This window comes from Neophocaena asiaeorientalis, unplaced genomic scaffold (assembly GCF_003031525.2).
Source record: "Neophocaena asiaeorientalis asiaeorientalis breed wild unplaced genomic scaffold, Neophocaena_asiaeorientalis_V1.1 scaffold11, whole genome shotgun sequence".
Lineage (NCBI taxonomy): Eukaryota > Metazoa > Chordata > Mammalia > Artiodactyla > Phocoenidae > Neophocaena > Neophocaena asiaeorientalis.
In genome coordinates, this window is record NW_020173124.1 from 751,912 (window position 1) to 767,124 (window position 15,213).

The 15,213-nt window shown below is 35.4% G+C and overlaps 1 protein-coding gene across 1 annotated transcript in view; it reads right to left on the minus strand.

Annotated features, from left to right (window-relative positions):
* LRP1B (LDL receptor related protein 1B) overlaps window positions 1-15,213 on the minus strand; it is a 1,787,379-nt gene that overhangs the window by 701,907 nt on the left and 1,070,259 nt on the right. The window contains exons 16-18 of the mRNA XM_024744102.1: window positions 13,198-13,338; window positions 8,896-9,021; window positions 2,042-2,158 (exon numbers count right to left, since the gene is read on the minus strand). Of these exons, the coding sequence (XP_024599870.1) occupies window positions 2,042-2,158; window positions 8,896-9,021; window positions 13,198-13,338 (384 nt within the window). The remainder of the gene's footprint in view (window positions 1-2,041; window positions 2,159-8,895; window positions 9,022-13,197; window positions 13,339-15,213) is intronic.

Below are 15,213 nucleotides of genomic sequence, written 5' to 3' on the forward strand. Positions count from 1 at the left end.
TTCTACATTCAGAGCGTCATGTTGGCAACCTGATATTGGCTTTGGTGGAAGTATTTAAACCACAAAAATAGGCAAACACTAGATCAGGGCTCCTCTCCACTAGGAGATGTTGAAAGATTTACCAACACACCAATGAATAAAACTCACTGTAGGTGGATGTGCATTTAAATAAGATATTTATGGATATGTATAATATAATGACATTATCTGCCTCCTATTTGCACCCTGTCCTTGGCTCCCAAACAAGATCAACCTGAAATGGCTGAGTTTTAGTTTCAAGCACACTTGGATTCATGGTTTGGTCCTGCTATTTACTAGTTTTGTGATCTCACATATGTTACTCATGTCTCTAAGTTCTGACTCCCTTAACTGTAAAATGTGGACAGTAACATGTTTCTAATAGATTTGCTGTAAAGATTCAGTAAGAAAGTATGTGTCTGGACTCCCTCTGACCCATTTTTCCCCTCCCCTCATGAAAATTATGTTAGTTTGCTGGCATAATTATTTTTATTATTATTGAAATTTTAGGGTAATTTTTTTCTCCTTTGATTCAATTAAGTTATCATTAAAATAAAGAAAAAAGTCTTACTCTAGACCTGTTACTCAAAATAAGTCAGCTCAAAGTCTTAATCGAAACTCTCTAAAGAGCTCATTATGTATTTTCTTAGTCTATATTGTTTTCATGGCATTTCTTATCTGACTTGGGACTTTGATTCCAGGGTTTCTCTGTATTTAATGTTTTCAGGTTTCTCATTACCTTTCTGGTATACTCTGGATGGAGATACTAAGAACAGAAAAGCATTTAAGGTTTTCTAAAAAATAGAGCTGTCTAGAAGCAGACCCAGCCACATGACTGGTCTGGACATTGGAAAAGAGAGAGGATACACTGTTCAATCACAGGCTTTGGAAATTCTACCTGTAAAATGTACAATTAATTGTATGATTCTCTATTGCTTTTTTTTTTTGGCAACATCTCTACTATCTTCTTTACAATGTCAACTGTCAATTAGTAATACTTACTTTATCTTTACTTTATCAGAGGCTATAAACTCAAATGTCTACAGGGACTTAGTCTAGTATAAAAAAAATTTTAAAAATAAAATTTTAGGTAAACAGAGAATGCATGCCCTAAACAGAGCCATTTAAATTGAAGGGTTACAAAACTGTCTTCTTATTTCCCTACTCTTACAAATATTATAACATGGGGTCAAGTTATTAAAAATATATACACAATTGTATTCTATTTTAATAAATGTGCTATGCATGTCTAACTTATGTTTCCCCATAGTAATTTTAAAAATCCATAGCCATGCCTGAAATAAAGTACAAGCCTTAGAAAACCTGGTTCATTCCTTTACTATGTTTCACTATACATTACTGAGACAAATGATAACACAACCTCCTGATACATGGGTACAAATGGGGGTAATTAAATTTGCAACTTTATGTAATAATAAATATTTATTGTTTTCAAAAGTAGGAAGATCAGTGGAAAGTGATTAGGAATTTTGTTCTTAATAAAAAACGTTTTAAACTAATAAAAATTTTGTCCTTCAGAATTATACAACTATAGAAATGAAACAAATGGTTTACCAACTACGTATTCTCATCCTGTATAGTTTATTGCTCCGAGAGTATAACATGCATACAAACAAGAAACATGTCCTCCTCATTTACTCCAAATGTCACTCGATGAGCTATTCAGTTTGAAAAATTTAATCATTATAGACATAAGATTAATAATGAACATTTGAGAATGTCCTGTTAGCCTAATAATAACCGCCTCCTACTAAAATCTGCAATGTTTGGATCCATTTATTTTAGCCAAGGATATGGTTACTGCCTCATGAATGGGACATATTCTGCAGTTATCATTAAAGTACACACTCAGGCCCAAAAGGCAGTAATAAAAAGTAACAGATCTTCTGCCTTGTCAACTTGTATTTATAGAGAAATAAATTGCCTTTTAAGAGAGATTATAGTGATAGAATCTTCTGTTTGATACCGTCTCCACTAATAGCATGTTTCACTCACAACTTACCACAAGATGCTATTTCGTCGGTCTGGTCCCCACAGTCATCTTCCCGGTCACACAGCCATGCTCTGGGAACGCAGCGCCCGTTTCCACAAGAAAACTGGTCCACCTGGCATGTTCTGGCTAAAATGATCAATTAATGTACAAAGAACAAATTTAGAGGCCTTTTGAACAACATTAAGGATAAAACAGATCATGCAATTACCCTTTCACACATAAGATGTTACACTGCTCTATTACATATTTTTAAAATAAACCTTTATTAAATTTTTGGAAATGCCAGCTTGCCTGCCTTTTCTAAAGTTCACATGCTTTGCCCTTCAATTAAAATGAATGCTAAGTGACAAGATATTCTGTAATCCTCACACACTTCCATAAACGAAGCTATGAATTCATTATTTTACAATTTTTGCCCAGCACATGCTTATGAATATACGGCTGAATTAAATTTCATCCAACTTTTAATTAACGAAAAATAATTTTGCATAGCCTTTTCCAATAAATCAAGAAACTTGCTGCAATGTAGGAGGAAGGAGTTGGAGCTATCAGGGTAACTGGTTTCCAATTATGGGGTCAGAATTGTCTTTGTCCTCTAACATTTTCAATGCAGTTATTTCTTGATCTCCAAATGATTTCAAGTATGGCTCAACAATGCAGAAAACATTTTCTAAAACATACATTTAGCCTTAAAATGGATTTTTTTAAAGCTTACTTTTAAGCACAGTTATATAAAAATGTATGACTTTTTTTTTTTTTTTTTTTTTTTGCGGTATGCGGCCCTCTCACTGTTGTGGCCTCTCCTGCTGTGGAGCACAGGCTCCAGACGCACAGGCTCAGCGGCCATGGCCCACGGGCCCAGCCGCTCCGCAGCATGTGGGATCTTCACAGACCAGGGCACAAACCCGTGTCTCCTGCATCGGCAGGCGGATTCTCAACCACTGTGCCACCAGGGAAGCCCCGAAAATGTATGACTTTTTAATCAAAGTATACTAATGAACTTTGCTTTGTGCTCTCTTAAGGGTTTCAATGAACACACACAGGGAACATTGCTTTCTCTGGTAGCCAAAGGCAGTGCTTTAAAATTATTCAGTGAAGGGGTTATGTTCTACAAGGGGTTTGATTGCCTTTTTGTATTATGATCAGATCAACTTTTGAAAGCATGAGAGCCTAGATAGCTTCCCTAATTCTTCTCCCGGGTCTTAGTTTGTCAAATACTTATTTTTATTTTTTATTTATTTATTTTTTTGGAGTATAGTTGCTTTACACTGCTGTGTCAGTTTCTGCTGTACAACAAAGTCAATCAGCCATATATATACATATATCCCCTCTTTTTTGGATTTCCTTCCCATATAGGTCACCACAGAGCACCTAATAGAGTTCCCTGTGCTATGCAGTAGGTTCTCATTAGTTATCTATTTTATACATAGTAGTATATATATGTCAATCCCAATCTCCCAATTCATCCCCCCTGCCGCCCCAGCTTTCCCCCTTGGTATTCGTATGTTTGTTCTCTACATCTGTGACTCTATTTCTGCTTTGCAAATAAGATCATCTCTGCCATTTTTCTAGATTCCACATACATGCATTAATATACGATATTTGTTTTTCTCTTTCTGATTTACTTCACTGTGTATGACAATCTCTAGGTCCTTCCATGTCTCTGCAAATCACATACTTATTTTTAAATGTTTGATTTTCTTTTTTTTTTCCTTCTGTTACTCTGAGCTACAAACCTGTTTTCCTGAGTTATCAGTATACCAGCACTCCTTCTTTTTACTGGACCAAAGGAAAGAGTGGGAAATGTTGGGAAGGGGACACTCAGACCTATCAATATTTGGGTGAGATAAAGATTGGACAGTTGCAGAACAATTAGGGTCTGAGTTTCTGTGGCTATGATTAGAGAACACTGCTTAGTTTATAGATGTCCTCTTTTTTCCTGGGCTTGAGAGACAGAAGGATGTGTTCCTATTTCATCAGAACACCCTGTGAACTTTAATACTGATGGGTGGTATAAAATAGAGTATGGTTCAAAGTCATCTGAACGCAGTAGAATGGGTTTCCATAAATTAGGGTTTCAGAGGTCATTTAAAATAATTTCTTAAAAGTCATATACTAGTTATTTCCTTTAAGAAAAGTGTACTTGCTATGTAAAGATGTATACCTATTTTGGTGAATATTTAAAGGATAACTTGAGAAAAACAAATGAAACATTTCTGGCTTGATTTGTTACATTAGATTGGATATAGTGTTTCTATTCTCAGTGGCTATAATTAGAAAGACCAGGAAAATTGTTACAGTATGTATTTTGCTTTGATTATGTGGATAAGGGCCCTGAATCTAAAATATTTTATGTAATATCTGATTTTTCCCTTTTTACAAATAAGTTGCTTTAGATTAACAGAGTTTAAGGAGCCCAACAAACACATGATTCTGAAGTTTTCAATGTTGAAATTTTAAAGTAGGGTTCAATATTCCTGTATTATTTTATTTTGTTAACCCTATGGATTTTCTGCTAAATTACTCTAACATTTAGGCTAAATCAACAAAGTTCCTAGGTAATTTTAACAAAACCATGCCTACTTGGAAAAAAGTAAGTATATATTTGTATTGGCCTATAGAAGCATGAAGATGCTGGCTTTGGTTTACTTGGTGGGAAGGGGAGGGCACAGAGCTATGAGACAGAGTATTAATTTTTTTCTTACATGTCTCTGCATCATTTCACTGGTTACAGTAAATACTTTTTACCTTTTGAGTTTTAAGAGAACTTTAATAAGACAGTTTTCTTTTCAATTCTTCCTCCTGTCTTTCTTCCATCTCTCCCTCTTCCTTCCTTCCTTCCTCCCTCCCTCCCTCCTTCCCTTCCTTCCTTCCTTCTTTCCCACCCTTTCTCGTTTCTTTTGTTCTCACTACATTTCTTTCTTTCCTAAATCTCTCCTTTCCTCCCTCATTTCCTGCCTATTTTATTCCTTCGGTGTTTCTTGCTTTAAAAAAAAGATATTATTATATATTTTCATCTCCATTAAACTCTAACTGACCCATAATTAGAGTATATTAAAATTTCCAATACAATGTTTCTCTGTTCGATGTCCTTATATCACTCTCCTAGTCATTCGGGTTTAACTCTAGCAAGTTTTCTCAGATTGTCTTCTTTCATCAGGACTGCTATGCTGATTAGAGAGATGAATGAGAAAGGATTCCTAGAAATCTATCTCACATCATGTATGACCTACCTCACATTGTTATGGGACAGGAATTTGTGTGTCACTTCATTAACTCAGATGCTTGAACAACTTATATGACCCCTTATTTCTAAGAGTATTTACTGGCTTATTATAAAATATATGAATTCATTGTCTTTTCGAATCATGGAGAAAATGATCTGCTCAGTCTACCAGGCAAATTTAACTGATTTCAGATAAGAAAGATGCTTCATTCCATAAATCTACAAGTACTATCTGTCTATATGATATAATCAGATTGACTAAATTATCACCTTTTAATCACTAGATAGGTACCAAGAAGACACAACCTTTACTTTCTCAGTTCTTATTCCCATCAGTTCTGAGTTAGTTTGGGGGTGAGATTAGCAGAGCAGCCCCAGAGGACTCTAATTTTGTATCTAATGCTGCTTTAATGAGGAGGAAGTTTACACCTCCTCAGTGGAATTGTTTATTTAGCAGTGAATCAGAAATTCACTGTCACAATGTGAATTTTTTCTACACATTACTAATTATGCTTCCCATGACTAATTATGCAGTCATGTAGCAGTGAGAAATCCCACAATGCACAGGAACAGCAAGGAGGGGGAGAAGAACAGAGCTTAACACATTGTTCCTAAACTTTACCTGTGCTGTATTTTTTTTTTTTTTTTTTTTTTCAGTACCCCGGCCTCTCACTGCTGTGGCCTCTCATGTGGCCTCTCCCATTGCGGAGCACAGGCTCCGGACGCGCAGGCTCAGTGGCCATGGCTCACAGGCCCAGCTGCTCAGCGGCATGTGGGATCTTCCCGGAGCGGGGCACGAACCCGTGTCGCCTGCATTGGCAGGTGGACTCTCAACCACTGCGCCACCAGGGAAGCTCCCTGTGCTGCATTTTAATCAACGCGTTCCATTTAAACAAAACCTATGTCATATAAGAATATACTCTTCAGTTTCTCTTGTAAAAAAGTCTGATTTTTAATACACCAGGTTTTCTTAATGCAATCCTATCTGTCTAGCTTGAATTTAGTTAAAATTTGTGGGGGGTATAAGAAGAACAAATATTATGTAATCAAACCAGAGTTCGATGCTGTGGGAAAAAAGCCGGATTGAAATGGCCTAGGCATGAAGCCACAGATCATCATGATTACTATGGGGAAAAGAAAAAATTCAAATCTAAGTACTTCTCATCTTTGTCCTTTGGGTCTCCCTCAAAAGTAGGCAAAAACATTTTGTTGTTGATGGACAACAACTCCCAAGCCCTGCCTATTAGCTCTGTTCTGCCCGCTTTGCATATGCCGTTTCCCTTCTAGGGACACTTTCCAACCCTCCACCCTCTACGGACTTCACCTCACCCTCCACAATCTGTGCTCATCAATCACTCATTGCTCTTTTAGTAAAATATTTCTATCATCTAGAAAAGTATCGGGAATGATATCATTAATACCTGTTTGTCGTCATATAGCTCTATCAAATCAATATTTTTCTATATTTGCTACAGATTTTTTGTTTTATTTAAAAAATTATGTATTATAGTTACATTTGAAGTCCCCTTTGTAATCTTTCCCAATCACATTTCCCTCTCTTTTAGAAAGGTAACTACTATCCTTAATTTTTCTTTTTTTCATTTCCATACATATTTTATTCCTATTTTTATACATTTGTAAATCAATAAGTACATACAGAACTCTTTTGTATTTTCATATTTCATATGAATGGCACTGAATTGTTTATATTCTGCAATTTTTTTGGTTAACATTGTTAAAATTAATTCCTGTTGATATTTGAGTTCTTATTTTTCATTTTAATTATGAATAACATACTATTATGTGAATATAACAGTGAATATATATATGTATATACATGTGCACATATGGAGATACATGTATATATTTCCCTTCTCCTGTAATGGGCATTTGGCTTGTTTTAATTTCTCACTATTACCAGTGTTAAAGCAATGAAATTCTTATTCGCATCTCTATGTGCATAGGTATTGGAGTATAAACCTAGAAACAGAATTATAGACTTGAAGGTATGCACCTCTTCACATTTATTGGATTTGGCCAAACTGCTTTACAATGTAGAAAATCAATTTATCCACCAAGAATGCATGATGATTCCTTTTTTTCCACAATCTTGTTAACACATGGTTTTATCAGATTATTTTTTCTAATTAAATGACTTGAACTGTTATTTAGTCATTTTTCTTCAGCTTTTTTTTGGTAAGGCTTAGCTTAGACATCCCCTCCTTCAGGAGGCCTTCCAAGATAGCCAAAGACTAATTAGTTGTTCCTTTACATGCTCCCATTTGAGGGTCAACTTAGCGCTTTGAATACTGCATGGGAGCAGCCTGTTTACATGTCTTTCTCCTCACCTTAGCTCTTAGCTTCTTAAAGAAAGGTATTACGTATTTTTCCTCATTCTGTCCCCAGTGCTGTGGTAAATATTTATCGAATTAGTAGATCCATGAAGGATAAATCCCAAAGAAACAATAGAAAATTGGCTTCTGGTAGGAAAGCATATTCTTTTAAAGTAGCCACAATGCCAAAGGCTACAGGATAGTGGAGTAAATTACAAAATAATCCCCTTATGGGAAATAATTTATCTAGGATACATATCCATGTACACACCTATATCTAGAAATGTATAGAAATGGCCCAGCCAGGGAAATTACCTAATGAATTTGCTATATTTTTCCAATATAATGAGCCATATGACCTATTCATTTTAGTAAAACAAAATGGAAATACATTGTAACATGACAACATAGTTTTCAAAGCTAAAAGGCATATTTATTTTTCTCTTTGCTCTTTTTTTTTCAATTTGTAAAGGTGTACAGTGACCATAATAGTTATCATAAATATACTGACAAGAAGACCTAGCAGTGAGTGGCAAACTCAGCAGCCATCACTTAAAGTGGCACTCGAGGTGCAAGCAAGTGGCGTTCTATTTTCTAGTGAACTGAAGGCCTGGAGTGGCTTAGAAATCTTACTAATTAGGATTGATGGTTTTATTTGCTCTTATACATAGCATTTTCACTTTAACTACTATAACTAGCTAGTCAATCCCTAATCCTCCTTTAAAAATCACATAGAATGAGAATGTAGCTAGGGATTCAAAGATTTACTGCAATGGGATAAATTATATGGAAATATAAATAGGCTTAGTGGTCTTGGAACTTTATAAAAAAAAAAACCCAAAAAACAACTATCCCACATTAATAATATGTCAGGAAGAGAAAACAATTTACAGAGGTGTTCTACAGCAGACTAAATAAAATACATAAATTATTTTTTCAAGGTTTAAAAAAAAATGTAGTTCTCCATGTGAGATGGCCTACATCACAGTATACTCACGAACTTCTTCCTCCATTGCCAAGTAAGATTTAGCAGGGACAAGTCTTGTCCAAGTAGTGTATCAACAGTCAAGTCATATGAATAGACAAAGTGCCAAATTACTTTGGAAAGCAGAATCATACCCAAAGATTAAGTAGAAGAAAATCTGTATTCTAGCCTTTGTGGCATCAAACTCTGAATTCATTTACTACTGCAAAAATCAGATCATCAGCACTAGGAAAGTCAGCTTAGCTCAAGGCATTGACCTGCATTTTTATGGAGATTAACTTTGGAGGAGATTTATGTATATATCCAAGCAAACATTTACCTGTGCAAGTTTGATTGGATTCATCTTCATTACTTCCACAATCATTAGCTCCATCACAAAGCCATCTTTTGGGGATACAGCGATTATTCTTGCATTTAAACTGATCATCAGGACAGCTATGATTGACTGGGGTGAGGCAGGGAGGAGAGGAGAAGTAAGTTGAACAATTTAAAACTGGATAAAATTATGATTATTTTAAGGAATAGTCATGGAAACTTTATGGTAATTATAATATTATAGTACAATTAATCTATATCTTCTGTCATTCACTGTCTCATATTTTATACAAAATAATAACATTCTAGGCTCTGTTAAAATGTAGTAGTTTTACAGAAAGTATCAAGGAATTAAAGTTCAGATGAAAGGGAATATACTCATTTTTCATGTCTTCAAGTAAAACCAACTACATCCGCTAAGTCTCTTTTCCCGTCACTTATCACAATAGGCGATTGAACTTCAGTTTTACCAAAAACATTGAAAATTAACCTCAAATTTTAATGTGGAATACAACAAGTATGTGTCAAATAATTTAACCATATATCAAAAATATTTGTGTTTTTTTTAAACTGCACATCCACTTCTTGAAACATTAAATAAGCCTAATTTTGTTATGTTTTGCTCAATGTTTTCTGGGACTGGAAAGAAAATTCGAAAAATAAAAATGCATCCCTTGTGACCTGGAGTTGATGCTAAATATAAGATCCTGAATAATTTTAATAACAAAAATAATCATCACGAGTCTTTTCCCCTAATATAAACAAATAAACATGCACCCACAAAATATACTGAGGACATGACCAACCCTCATATGGGAAGCTGAGCACAGCTAAGGATTAAATCTCCAATATCTAAGCACAACAGGAGGCCATCTTAAAGTTAACCTCCTGTGATTACTTGTCCTGCTTTCTGGAGGCTAAATTCCTAACTGAATTGGCATGATCTTCAGTATTTGTTTCATCACTTCAACATTCTTTCTGAAGTAATTTTCCTTGTGCCCAGTAGTTACACTTCTGTATGATAAAAATAAATGTTGGTACTAGTTTTATTTAGAATTTGAAAAATAGCCATTTTATCGTGCTATGGCATAGAAAATGTATTCCTTTCTAGTCAGTTTCTACAAAACACTATCTATTTAAAGTAGCCTTAGTGATAAAGTGGTTTTATCACTTTTGGGAAGTTTTTATTCATACATAGTAAAAAATAAATAAATAAACAGGAAGAAAGGGCCTTATGTTTTCTGGTATTTGAGCATGATTAACATTTTCTACTCACTTCAGGGACTTTAGCAAGAATAGCTGCTCAGGAGGATCAAAGTCATCCAATATATTAGAGGGTCAACATTTTAAAGTATTAACATTATGCAGAAGCACTTCAGTGAAGCTTGATCAAAGACCTTGCAATTTTCACGGTGTTATAAATGGGAGGTTAAAAAGGAGGACCAAATACAATCCATTGTCTTGTGATTTGGAGTTGAGAAGTAAAATGATAACAGAATTCAAGGTCGAAGCTTATGAGTACTTACAATAAAAAATAATCCCCTGAAATGAATTATGCAGTGCTGAAATATTAACCATGGAACCCCAGGAATCTAATGCTGCTCAGAATCAAGCAATGTTTAAAGAAGACACCATACTGCTGGGAGGTGGCCAGAGATGTTTAGTTTTCCATTGCCCCATGTATTCAGTCATTCATTCATCCACATGCTAGTTGCTGTTCTAGACTCTGAGACTAAAAAGATGCTACGTCATAGTGTGTCTCCTCAGGAAGTCTTCTCATCTATTAGATGCATCAAATAAGTAAGCATAAAATTGCAATATGGTTTGGCAACTACCATAATAAGAGAATATCCAAGAGATGTTTAACTCAACTGGGCTGTATCGAGAAGGAGACATTTGGTGTTCAAAAATGACTTCCCTATGGAGGTAATGGTAAACTACGGTGAACTCCATAACTGGGAACAGACAATGCAATATCACAGAAGAAAGAGAAGGACATTTTTTAGAGATTTACGTGTAGTTCAACATGACAAGGACAAAGAGGCTAACTGGATACATGATAGACATTTAAAGCTAAAAACGTAAATGTGAGACATAACATGAAGTACTTTCTGTGGAGTCAACAGATTTTAGAATTTATCTTGTTGGTTATGCAGTTATTGAAATGACAAGATTAAATTTCATTCTACAAATATCACTCTGGAAGCAGTGTGGAAAGTGGGCTTTTTAGTTAAGGGAAGAATAGTGGCAGGAGTAACAGCAGGGCACCCACTGCATTCATCTCAGGTAGGAGCCTAATTTATGCAGTGAAGAGTTAGACGAGGTAAGGATAAAAAATTAATTACTTAAGAGGTAAAAGAGATGAGATTTATTGATAGAATTGAATATGGACTATATGTAAAGTAGAAGACACCAGGAAAAGGCCATGGTGTAGGTTTGGGTGATGTGATAAAGATAATGAAAGAAAAAAATATTGACTAGGAATTTTAATATTACAGTTAACAATAGTAATGCCCCCTCTACTCATAGAGGAGATGAGTTTCTTTATGAGTTGGTGAAAAGAACAATCACACATAACAGGGACCTACAGGACTAATTCCTAAATACTGGGATGAAATATCTGTGCTCTATTTGTGCACTCTGTGACTATGCAGGGAGCTGATACGCAGGGAGCATTCACTGTAACCGTGAGTAAACACTGTGAGTCATGAGGAATGAGGCAATTAATCTAAAGAAGGGGGAAGCTGGGGCGAAGTGAGAGTAGCATCGACATATATACACTACCGAATGTAAAATAGTTCGCTGGTGGGAAGCAGCAGCATAGCACAGGGAGATCAGCTCGGTGCTTTGTGTCCACCTAGAGGAGTGGGATAGGGAGGGTGGGAGGGAGGCTCAAGAGGAGGGGATATGGGGACATGTGTATGCATATGGCTGATTCACTTTGGTGTACAACAGAAACTAACACAGTATTGTGAAGCAATTATACTCCAATAAAGATCTATTAATAAATAAACAATACATTGTTTGTGTTAAAAAGTAGGAAAAAAAATCTACCCTTAGATGAAGTGCTCCTCCCACTCCAAAATTTTTGGCTAATTTTATCAATTTAGTATTTAACATTTTACTTGTGGCACACTTTATAGAGAATAGATAGTAAAAGGATTGAAAATAAGAAGTTCATAATGTTGAAGTCAGAGTCCATGTTTGGAAATTAAGAGAAAGTAGTATTAGATTTATGTATTAATTACAATTTATGTATTATGTATTTTTATACAATTTGAAAATATTTTTAGAAGTCCATATTCTTGGAATTTTGTCCCCAAATTGTATGCCATAGATGCTCAAACCAATTTTTTGTTCATTCTTAACAAGGAATCTTTAAAACTTTATTTTTATATTCTTGATTGAAATAAAAAGGAAAATGGAGGGTTGCCAATTAACTCTCAATTAGTTTAGCCACTTTAACTGAAAAAGTGTATTAACTGAAAAAAATCATTTTCTTTTAAAAATAATATATGTAAGTCAAATCAAAAGACAAAAAATAAATGTCACATACCTCTCTTCATATAAAAATATTTCATATCTCTCAAAACCATTCAGGTAGTGATTCTTCTCAAATGTATTTTCAAAAGTTTACTTAATCTGCTTCTCAAATTGTTTTCCTTCCATATTTGTAGGACATTTCTTCATCCCTACCAGAAATATGAAACTATTCCTATTATAGCAAATGATAAACAGCTAAATAGAAGCTAAAGGGGAGAAAAATCAACCCTTTAATTTCTTTAACAGTCTGAGTGTCCCTATGTGTTTCCTACTATGTACTGAGCCAGTGAAGTTAGGTAATAACATATTCCAAACCCATGTCTGTTTCCTTGGATCATCTTCAAGGCTCTGTTGCCAAGGAGCAATGGAGTGGATCGTGACCTTCTGCACGAGTAATTCTGCCTTGGGGGAGTTTAAATTGATTTTCCACATCTTTAAATTCAGAGATCCAAAGGGTCTCCTATAGCAACCTTCTAACAATGGTACGGTGGCGCTGACAGCACAAAATAGGAAAGAAGAGAATTTCTGGAGCAAGCAAAATGGTAGTATTCAAAGATGGGGAAGGATGAGAAAAACAGTGCTTTAAAGCTATGCAAAGGAGATAATCTAAGGTCTAATCTCTATACAAAAGGATGACTGAAAAAAAAAAAAAAAGCTAAGTTCAATCTGCCTCAGTGATATTTTTAGATTTTCCCAAACTGCTTTGATAGTTCACACACTGAAAGACTCAGAAAGTTTTAACATAACTTGAAGGAGAACATACAGCAACTGACTGGATCTTCATCACTTCCATCTAGACAGTCATCATCGCCATCACATTTCCACTGAGCTTGGATACAGTGTCTGTTTTTGCAGCGAAATTCTCCAGCTTTACAAATGTGAGGTAGTTCTTCTCCAGGATTAACTACGGTTAAAACAAATCCAAGGTATATAAACACTACTAGATACATTCAGTTCATTAAAATGTAAATTTTGTTATAATAACAAAGTACTGATCTCATTTCATTTTATAGAGAATATGAAAACATCTCAACATTGTAGTGGCAACCATCTCTGGAAATGAGAAAATTTTAGGTTTTCCTGACAATAACTATTCTAAGAATTCTAAAAATTCATTTTAAGCAACTGTCTCCAAAATAATAACCACAATAATACAATACCATCTTATATTTATGTTGTTAGTAGTTTTACTTTTTAAAGAGCTCTTATTCATAAGCTCAGCTGATCATCACGACAACCTACGAAAGAAGGCATGGCAAATAATTTTACTACCTCCACCTTACACATAAGTACACCAAAAACTAATCAAAGTGAAAAGACAAGGGAATAGCACACAGCATTGATGGCTGTATTTACTTCGCTGGTCTGCAAGTGGAAAAAAACAAACAAACTCAGGTGTGGTTAAGTATTCAAGGAAGTATTAAGTTAATCAAAATGATTATATACTCAGAATCTATGTTCCATATATCCCATGTTCTCTGATCAAATGTTAGGAATTCCACTGATTGGGATTTATTTGCAAATTGGAAGTGTTGCTATTCTTCTGTTCTCTTTGAGTGGATTCAGTAGAGTCTGAAAAGTGAAGGGAATGTGGCAATGGTTAAAGTAAATGATTTGTATTTCTTGGACTGAAAAAGGTGTTGAATTATCAAAAGCTGGTTTATTACTAGAAGAAACAGAAGCCAATTTTTCCAACCCAGTTCTGATAGCCTTCAGCTTTATTTTGGGTAACTGCTTTGGACTGATGAACTGTCACAAAACCTATATGCTCTCCAATAATAAGGAATAATGAGAAAACATATGTGGCTCTTCCAGAACACTCTGTGTTTCACTCCCTTAACCCTTATATTTTCCCTGCTGCAAAGAATGGAAGAGGGAATGTGACGCTGAACCATAACTGCAGAGAATCTGCTTCAGAGAATTATGCGTGGGGCTGGGCAAGGAAACACGTCCCATATAAGCCACATTCTTATTTAAGGCCTTAAGGGTGAAAAATAATCAGTGTGGTGAATGAAATATTCAGTTAGATCAAAGGTAATCCTATGTGTCTTCTGTCCCCTCTCAGACAAGCGGACACTGTACACGGGAACTGACAGTAATTTTTTCCCCCTGTTTAATCTTTTTCAACAACAAAATGCAGAAGCAGCAATTTCTCTAATGTTGTCTTTCCTTAAGGTCACTTGAAAGTAACAAATTTTGTAAATATACATATTATATATATACATATTCATATATACACATATTCAGAGAGAGAGAAAGAAAGAGAACAAATCTCAAATAGGAAATTGCAATAAATAAAAACAAAAATGGGAGATCATTGGGTCTCCTATTCAACCCCAGGGTGCCTTTTTATAGCAGCAACTGGGAATGAGTATGGGACTCAAGACAAAGTGGAGGTGTAGAGACTTCCCTGGTGGCGCAGTGGCTAAGAATCTGCCTGCCAATGCAGGGGACACCGGTTTGAGCCCTGGTCCGGGAAGATCCCACATGCTGCAGAGCAGCTAAGCCCATGTGCCACAACTACTGAAGCCCGCATGCCTAGAGCCCGTGGTCCGCAACAAGAGAAGCCACCACAATGAGAAGCTTGCGCATCGCAACGAAGAGTAGCCCCCGCTCGCCGCAACTAGAGAAAGCCTGCACACAGCAATGAAGACCCAACGTAGCCAAAAAATAAATACATAAAATAAAATTAATTAATTAAAAAAAAAAGAACACACAGTAAAAAAAAAAGGTGGAGGTGTAATCTGGGATGTGTCTGACCATCTCTAGGATCAAGCTT